The 9,871-nt window shown below is 37.8% G+C and overlaps 1 protein-coding gene across 1 annotated transcript; it reads left to right on the top strand.

The window, feature by feature from the left end:
• Nucleotides 1–154: 154 nt before the first annotated feature.
• LOC136678463 (cortexin-1-like) lies at nucleotides 155–4,522 on the top strand. The gene is made up of 3 exons (XM_066656516.1): nucleotides 155–277; nucleotides 3,171–3,255; nucleotides 3,702–4,522. Exon 3 carries the CDS (start codon nucleotides 3,756–3,758, stop codon nucleotides 4,086–4,088), a length of 333 nt encoding a protein of 110 aa, XP_066512613.1. The 5' UTR covers nucleotides 155–277; nucleotides 3,171–3,255; nucleotides 3,702–3,755; the 3' UTR covers nucleotides 4,089–4,522.
• The last annotated feature ends 5,349 nt before the right edge of the window (nucleotides 4,523–9,871 follow it).

A 9,871-nucleotide genomic window follows, 5' to 3' on the forward strand; every position in this document is an offset into this window, starting at 1 on the left:
GTTGAAGTAGTGATGAGGAGGATGAAGAGGGTGGAGAGGATGATGACGAGGAATATGATGATGATGATGATGATGATGATGATGATGATGCCTTATATAAAATCCCACTCTCAGGTTTAGCTCCTCGACAGACTCCCCTTCCGCGCGTGCCGCAGACCAATAGGACGTGGTGCGCGCTGTGCCGTGGTAAAGCTCGCGCTGCAGCCAGAGCGTGCGCATCAGAGAGACGGCGAAATGGAAACAGGGTGGTGCGAGCGCGCGCGAGAGGGAGTGAGCGGTGAGTAGAGCGTATTCACGTGCAGATCGGCGTTTACACGGCGTTTTATATTCAGCACTCAGTCCGTAAACGTCCGTGCAGTAAATAATAATAATCACATTTCTGAGGGTCGTGCAGATGTGAACGCACTTAGTGAGAAAAGGAAACGCCTGCAGCACAGTGATGAATGTGGGGGTGATGACCCTGTGATGATCAATAAATCTTCAGATTATTTTGTTGTCTTGTATCAGTCAACATTAGATTAATGTTGCTTTGTCTTTCTTGTTGATAATGAGGTTTTTGTTTTGTCTGTGATTGTTAATGAGCTGTTTGATTTGTCTGTGATTTTTAATGAGCTGTTTGTTTTGTCTGTGATTTTCTTTGAGCTGTTTGTTTTGTCTGTGATTGTTAATAAGCTGTTTGTTTTGTCTGTGATCTGCTTTGAGCTTTTTATTTTGTCTGTTTTTACATTGTTTGTTTTGTCTGTTGTTTTTTATTGACCTAATTATTTTGTCTGTTTTTTCTGTGATTGCCTGTGGTTGTTTTGGACTGTTTCTAAGCCTCTGATTGATACTGAATTTGCACTTTTGTCTTTGCACTGTTTGTTTGTCTGTGATTTTTTGTTGACCTAATTATTTTGTCTGTAAGTATAATTTAGCGGTTTGTTTTGTCTTTGAGCTCTGGATATGCAATAATACATTTAAATATTAAAAAGAAATGTTTTATTCATTTAGCTTAGACTACTTTAAACTATATCCAGTTGCAGTTCTAGCTCATTTAAGCATACACTGCATTTTTGACAGGAATAGGGTCAATGTGTTTCACTGTGAGAATCTAAACACTATGGGTCTGAAGGTATGTGAAGAATCTGTTATAAAAATAGACCTCAACATTACTCAGTGTATTTGGGTCTACTATGCGATGCAGAAAATGCAACCATTTTGAAATTTGAAGATTATATGAAAAATATTTTAACATGCATTTATTACACTTGTTATCTGCATTTATGGAATTATGTTTTTGGCATTTAACCCATCCCATACACACACACTCACACACTCACCCTGTGCTCGGGGAGCAGTTGGGGGGGGTTAGGAGCCATGATCAAGAGCACTTCACTCAAGTTTTGAGGGAGGAGACAGGGCTGTCCCTTGCTGCCAGTCTTGTCAATCGACATGGTGACCATCTGGTCTAATGCCAGTTTCTTTAACCTTTAGACCAGAGGTCTCCGTCTTAACTGGAATAAATGATGGGTTGTGAGACAGTACTAGGTCTAGTCTTGGATGTAATAAAAATCCAAAGTTTCTATTGATATTATAAATGACTCTGTTAAATTTCTGCTCTCTCTCCCAAAAAAAGTCTCTCAGACAGAATTATTGTAATTGCATTTTCATAATTGCGTACTGTTCGAGACTTTATGATCTTTTCTCTTTTTTTGGCTCTGTTAGATAAAACCTTTTGGCTTTAACTCAACCTCGGCCTATTAACTTGTCTCTGGGAAGACGGTGGAGAGGCCAGTTGGAGTAAAATCTGCTGAGTGTAAACTGTGTTCCTCTCATATATTAACTACAGAGACTACAAGAAATCCAGTAAAAATAAGGAAAAGTATCTGAAAAAGCTGCTAGTAAAAGACTCTCAAATACACACTCACAGATAGGTACATACTTTGAAAGGGGAATTTGAACTGTTTGCAACATTTCTCCATAAAGCAAGATCCAACCATGATATAATTCAGTTAGGTCAGAGTTGGTCACAGGGCTGATCGGAACCAGGCGTCCAACGTATCCAAAGTGTTTAATGCGTTTAACAGCCACATTATAGAAAATAATTATATGAAAATGTTGCAGATGTGTTTGTAGCAGAAAAACCAAATTGTAATGTTTTCATAAATGTATTTTAAAACATTCCAGAATTTTTTAACATTACATCACTGTATGGTCATTCATTGATTATCTGTAAGCGATTATCCAGTTCAGGGTCGTGGTGGGTCCAAAGCCTACCTGGAATCATTGGGCGCAAGGCAGGAATACACCCTGGAGGAGGCGCCAGTCCTTCACAGGGCAACACACACACACTCACACATTCGAGTCGCCAATCCACCTACTAACTTTGTTTTTGGACTGTGGGAGGAAACCCACGCGGACACAGGGAGAACACACCACACTCCTCACAGACAGTCACCCGGAGCGGGAATCGAACCCACAACCTCCAGGCTCCTGGAGCTGTGTGACTGCAACACTACCTACTGCACTATGCCACCTGGTCATTTACTCATTTTCTGCAAATGCTTAATTCCTGATCAGGGTTGTGCTCGTTTCTCGAACTTACTCAGCTTCATTGGGTACAAAGCAGCAAAAACCCTTGGCAGGTTCGCTGAAAGCTATTTCAAATTGTTTGGAACTATAATACTTCTGCAGGTATAGGTTTACTTCTGTAGGCTTTAGGTATAAAATATACTTTTGAGTTCATAAATAGTGGAGAATTCATCAATAATCCCTAAAGTAGAATAATTTTTCCAGAGTGCATTATAGACATTGCAACCCGTTTCCTGTTGCTCCTGTGGTAAACAAAGTAGAGTCTATAAATTTCTCTAAAACAACTATGAAATTTTACTTAAATAATGAGTGGAAGTCCCCTTCAAGAGCTTGTTTTTATACACTTTGTGCAAGTCATATTTTCAGTCTAAATGTAAAGTCTACAGTGCTTTCATCTATATGCTATACATGTTCTCCTCTTTTCTCGCCTAAGCTTCATTATTAGGCAGCATTGCTTGTGTCTTATATACGGTGGATATTGATTGAGGGCTTTGCAACTTTTAAAGAAATCTGTGCCTTTCATTTGCCTCAAGCTTTCTCCTGGAAGAGAATCATTTCTCTGTCTGCTTGACTTCATTTTGCTCTTGTCATCCCTCCAGGTGAGGATTATCCTGCTCCACTGAAGAGAACACCCGAGGAAGTACATGTGTGAGACAACCATTTGCCACCAATGAGCATTCAACTGTATGTCCATTATCTCACTAGTGTTTATATGAATTCACCTTGTATCCAAAAATTTGTAGACACTAGAATTGGCTGGAGGGGTATGAAGGCCACCAGCCCTGAGCTACAGCAGTCAAACACTATTCTCTTGATGGATAAAGCTCACTTAACACCTTTGAGATGAGTTGAAGTAGCAGTAGTCTGCGGTACAAAATAAATCATCCAACATCAGTAACAGACCTCACTAATGCTTTTGTGGCTGAATGCCATCAAATTCTTGCAGAACTGTTCCAACATCTAGGTTAGAGCCTTCCCAGATGAGAAGAAACTGTTACTGCAGCAAAAACCTATGAATATTATGTATTTCATAAAAAAAAATATGTTAGATAAGCAAGTTTCCACAGAACTTTTTTGCCATGTGGCATACATTTTAATAAAGTTTTTTTTTTTTTCTGTTTAACTTTCAGATTCCTGTGAAGAGCTCTACCCAGTGCTTGGAGATTCAGTAACCTTGACGACTGATGTCCAGCGCCTCGGCACCTGCTGACCGTCCAGTGATTGACCTTGTGGCTGCTTACCTGGGTAAGATGAGCAGAGCTCCGCTGCTGGACTATGAGCTCCAGTCCATGGGGCCAGCTGCAGGCTCCGGGGCCACAGCAGGGCTTCCCCTGGCCTCAGACACAGAGCAGAGCACAGCCTTGTGTTTTGTTGGCCTTCTGCTGCTCATCCTGGTCTTCCTGCTTGTGCGCTGCTTCAGGATCCTGCTGGATCCTTACAGCAGCATGCCTGCATCCACCTGGAGGGATCACAAAGACCGTCTGGAAAGAGGGCAGTTTGAAAGTGCTGTGGTGTAAAGAGAAAAGCTGCTCAGCTAAAAAAAAACATTCACTTTTGCTGTGGTCAACAATGGAGATCTAATTCAGAAAGTCATAGCTGCTAATTTGGAACAGATACTATTCAAAGAATAGCTTGGGCAAAAAAGCTAATATTTCAAATAGTGAAATTAAAAGAAAGTTAATACTCACATTATGTAATTGTTATGATTCTAACTGGTGGCCACAAGTTTGTATTCAGAAATAGCCACAGAATCTAGCATTATGGAAATTACATCGTGCTAAATTTGGTACTGTTTGTTTAGTTAGTCACTGTGAGTAAGAATCCATAGTCCAAATATCTAGTATTATGGGAAGGACATTTTAGAGTTAGCTATAAAAGCTTGCATTATATAATCATTCTAATTCGTACCTATTAATATTACATTGTATTCTGTGTTAGCAACAGAGGCTGTTATTATGAAGTGTGTTTTGGTCAAGCTATTCCTTTAAATCAAAGTTGGCTGTTGTTGGGAGTAGCCAGTTCTTGTTTGTTTCTGAATATGCAAATGATATTTAAATGGTATTCAGATTCAATGTACATATTTAATATATTAGGGTTAATGTTCCCAGGATTTTCACCACTTTCTACATGTTTCTAATGATTGTTAAATAAATCCTATATTGCATAATGAATTTATACCCTGTTTAATCAGCATGTGTTTGATATATTTCTTTTCTTATAATGAATGCAGAAGTAACTTTATCTTTAGCTGTTCATGGATTCCATGCAGATGATCTGATTAGGGCATTAAGAATTCGTTGTACTGTATAATGACAAAATTTACTGTAAAATTGATTGCCTAAGCTTTTAGCTGCTATAAACCTGATTGTTTTGTTACAGGAGACTGAATGTTTTGTACCACCTGTGGTTGTGCCCTCCATCACTAGATGTTAATACGAGAGACATTGATAACCTCAGACGATGTGCCTTTATATGTCAGAAAGCTATATTTTTGTACAAAAAATTCTACAGCTCTTTTTTTTTTTAGAATGTTGCTAATGTTGTCTTAGCTAACCAAGATACAGATTTGTATTGTCTTTTTGATCCGTTGGATTTTCCTTCTGTTTTGTATCTACAGTATGTGGCTGAAAATGATACAGTAAAATTTGTCCATTGTCAACTTTGTTCATTCAATTTTTAGGTGTAAATTTGGAAACTATAACAGAAACTATAGCATAAGCAGGTCTTGTAGCCAAGGGGCCAACGTTTAACATTTGTGCTGGGCAAATTTGTTTAGCAATTTGTGTTTTTTAAAAAAACTTAATTCATTCATCCATTAATCAATTAATTTAGCAGATTTTTAATATATATGTATATTCCTTTCATATTACAGTGTTTTTATAACATTACTAGTTTTTTATTTTTTTAGAAGATGCTAAAAAGTAAGGCAGAGGTTGTGTAAAGTAGACGATTTTCTGGCAGCTCATCAAGTTAAACTAGTATTTGTTGTTATTTCGCCATGTAAATAGTCAGATTGATGACAAAATTGCATTTCCCAATACCCCATGTTATTAAAAATAACACTTCAACTTAAAAAAAAACCCTAGTTACTATGTACTGGTTGGGCATAAGGGATTATGAAGGAAGAGTGAAAGGGTCCAGTGCATGTGGGTGGGAGCAGTACAGGATTCTGAACTGTGACAGCCTGCGGAAAGAAGTTCTTACACAATGTAGAAAATCAGCTAAAGATGCTGCAGAAACACACACTGAATGGTAGAGGACCAAATGTCTGCTTAGTTCACGTCAGCCTTGTGATTCACAATTACTTCTGCAAGCTAGCAGCTAGTGTTAGAATTTAATATTTGATTTAGCTTTTGACAACAATCCCAAATTCTGGAAACTTGCCTATAATCTTTTACAATAAAGAATATTTATGAATATTTGTAACCTTTCATTAAAGGACATAACATAAGTCCTGGAGATGAGTGTATGAAGTCAACACAATTTTAAAATCTATAATTATAACTATGATAGAAGGTACAATTATGTTCCATAATTAAAGGTACTAATATGTACCCTTGAGGGTACCACCACACTGACAAATTTTCTGAAAGTATACCTACACCACACTCACTGCCAGCTACTACCATGTGCTGAGCATGGTCCTCGACACAAATAATATCTGGTAAGAGGTAGCCCCTTGATTAGCTTTTTCCAGTGATGGATGAGGTAGACCGTAGCTGTAGGTGTTTTCTGATAAAATAGACAATTATTGTCTGTACCAAGTAAAAAAGCAATGACTATGAAGATACTTTTGAAAATTCACATTGCTTATCAAGCATTTTCAAGCAGAAACATCAGCACCCTGTATTCCTAAATATCACAGGACTGGACATAATTTAATCAATGTTTATTACCTGGACAGTATTTCAACCAGAGCAGTGCAGATGTGATAAAATGCAAGCTGAGGCTTTCATCTCTTCATCTATTCTAGTGCTTCTTTCTGATGGTAAAGGAAAGGAGACACATTATACTTTAATACTTTAGGCTTTACAGGAGAAGAATGGTACAAGGTCATATTCTTTCAGCCTCATGTTCAGTTTCATTACAAGGTATTCATTCTCATCCTACAGATGAGCCCATATGCTGTGTGGAGGAAGTCAAATCTCACTATTTCATTTCCTCTTACTTTAATGTACTGCAGATAAACATTCAAAACCCTGGACCATATGTCTCCTTCCTTTAATCTGAAGCGACTAAATATCTTGAGATTAAATCAATACTGAATGAAAAATACATGCAAAGCAGCATTTGCCTTTAATCCATGTAATATTAATATACCAGACATGTACATAAAATATGTACAAAGGGAAAGTCCCTGTGTTTTGACACACCTAATCCTGATGAAGCAGGCAAGTTCAGTGTTAATGAGCTGACTCAGGAGTATTAGAGAGAAGCTGGATCTAAATCCAGCAAACACTGCGCTTCTTCAGCAAGGCTTTAGCCCCCTACCTGTGTCACCTTACGCATAATTGAAGGTAGCGTTATGTACCCAGTGACGTACATGCATGTACAACAACACAGGGCAGGTAATGTTTGAAGTGAAGGCGTTTTACAGTGTTTATTGTAGTTATTATAAAAAAAGCTAATATATTTATTGAACATTAGTATATATAAGTCAAATATAGATCATTACTGGTTAATAAAAGCATTTTGAAATGGTTTGACTGTGAGAAATATTAATCTTTCCATTCTTGTTTATTGCACTGCACAAGGCCAGTATGTTTTGGATGAACTTTCTGATCATTAACATTTGTATTATTAGCATTTTTCATAGTTTTAATTTAAAAATATAACATTGGTAATCAATTTCATAAAGCCTAAGGGCCCAGCATGTGTCTACATTTCAGTTCTTCTATTTATAACTACATAACTGTTAGTTATGATGTATGACACTGACTGATCAAGCACTTATAGCACTTATTCAACAATACCACTATTAACTGAATATTAATTGTGCATTAAACCTGTGGTTTCAATCAGTCTACTTTTAACACGTGGGAGCTTGCTGATCATTTACTACAGCAATGTAATTAAACATTAGTCTGCCATGGACGTTATGGGTAGTCATAAACAAGAGTATCCAAGACAAAGTCATTGATTGCGCATTTGCTTACAGCAGTAAATGGTGAGCTATCGATGAACATGACGTGAGATCCCCTGAGATGAATGGGCTACATAAACAGCTACCAGATCCATCACAGTGGGGGTGAGCAGAGCTCATTAGTTACTTGTAAAAATCACTCAGGTAGGTGCCACACACTGGTAGTGGTGACTCATCATCTATGTATTAGCATTTCAAGTGGGCTTAAGATAACCAAGGTAGAAGCCTAAGGCTCTGTGCTTTCATAAACGAATAATACATTTAAAAAAGGCACTCAAGTATGCTACAGGTGGATTTGCAGTAAATTTCAGGGATGTAAGTATCTGATCATGTTTAAGATGTGAGATATATCTACTTTTCAATACATCTATTTACTGTAAAATGCCAGTGTACCCATTTTCCAACATCCAATATATTTCATTTTCACTGAAGCATCGTTTAAATATTAATTTGAGGTTTTCCAGCACTTTGCTCTGACACTGGAGCATTATTGTTGAACATGCACAATATATGTATAATCATGAGCCAGTTGGCAATTGGCAACTTATGGTTAATAAGACTTATTACTCAGTAACCACTATCAATAATTCAGTATCTACTATGTACATACCGACCCTTAGGGTTTACATTTGATATCAATCTAACTAAGATTTTCCTTCCTAAAATAGCACTCCAAAATGCTTAATGGAAGCATCATAGTCCTCTATAACGTTCTAGAACAGATCAGGTGAATGGGTTCTCAAATAATTTCCTTAAACTAATCCTTTAAATAAGAGCAGCAACTCCATGTTGTACGGTTTCCTGTGTGAAATGTGCCTTGGAAATGGATATCAAGACTGCTAGCCCCCTCTTCTGGTGGAAATTACTCACAGAAATCCACTTAATACACTTCAGGGTCACAGTGACAAAGTGTCCCCCTTTGGGCGCAGAGTGGGTGAGCAGGGGCCCCTGGTGTCATCCCTGTTCAAAAAGAAAACCACAGAATTGGCCTAGGCATTAGTAATTTACAATAATATCCCACAAATGCTAAAGGTACTAACCTAGAATGGAAGCTAAAAGCCACCAGTCGGCATCACGTCATTTTCATTATGTCAGGCTTAGTGGCAAAATATTTTCATTAATTGTTAGCAGCGTTAGCATTAGCATGGACATTAGCTTTATTGACTGAAACTTTAGTTGCATAAGCAACAGACAATGGAAATGGAAGTGTGAGAAACCTCTAAAAATACAGAATGTTACGTTCATAAAAAACGTGATATATAATTTACAGAAAGTACAACTATTTGGCTTTTCTTAGTTGTTCAGCAGTATCGCGCTACATACTGAAAGATGCAGTTATGGAACTGCATGGAACAAAGGCCTCGGTTGTCAAGGGAAAGAAAACAAAGATGAATAACCTCAATGTAATAATTTCCCGTGTGAGTTTCAATGAAGCCCAACTGGCAGAATGTACAAGCCCTCTCCTGCCAGTCATTAGCCAGACTCCACTGATTTCTGCCTCAGCTAACAGGAACAATAAACACAGGCCTTGAGCACTGAGTGCATCTCTGCTATGTAAAACTACTCTACACCCTGCAGGGCATTACACAGATCTTGTAGGATGGTGTGACAGGCACAATTCAGTCTTCATCCTGAGGACAATGTCTTAAAATATGATATCTTAAAATAATCTTCCTGCTTAAAGCAAAAGTCTGACCAAAATCAGGTTTACGTAATTCAAAGCTAAGACTTGGACAAACTGTTGGTCTGAGACAACAGTTTGTTTTTGTTTTTCTAAATCAACCTGATTAATACATTCTCTTCTGTTCACGCAGATGCTCCAAGTACATTTGGGTAATCAGGACAGTGTGTTAACCTCCTAGCTGTGACCACTGGCTGAGAGCCATTTGGCTAACGTGTGTGGGAAATGTCTGAATATAATAGTGGGCAGCTGATTAACATTTTGGAAGTTGAAAACACAAGGCTGGCTCAGGTGAAGGTTACATTCATGCTGTGTGTTCTAGCGGAAATAATAAAAAATAAGCCAGCAATGAATTGTAATTGTGAGCAGAAGATTAAATCTTGAATTTCTAAGCAATGAGTTAATATCTTAACACGATAAATGACAAAAGATAGATGGATGGTTGAAGACAAATATGCAAATGCATCTGTATCACA

Source organism: Hoplias malabaricus, chromosome Y, assembly GCF_029633855.1.
Source record: "Hoplias malabaricus isolate fHopMal1 chromosome Y, fHopMal1.hap1, whole genome shotgun sequence".
Lineage (NCBI taxonomy): Eukaryota > Metazoa > Chordata > Actinopteri > Characiformes > Erythrinidae > Hoplias > Hoplias malabaricus.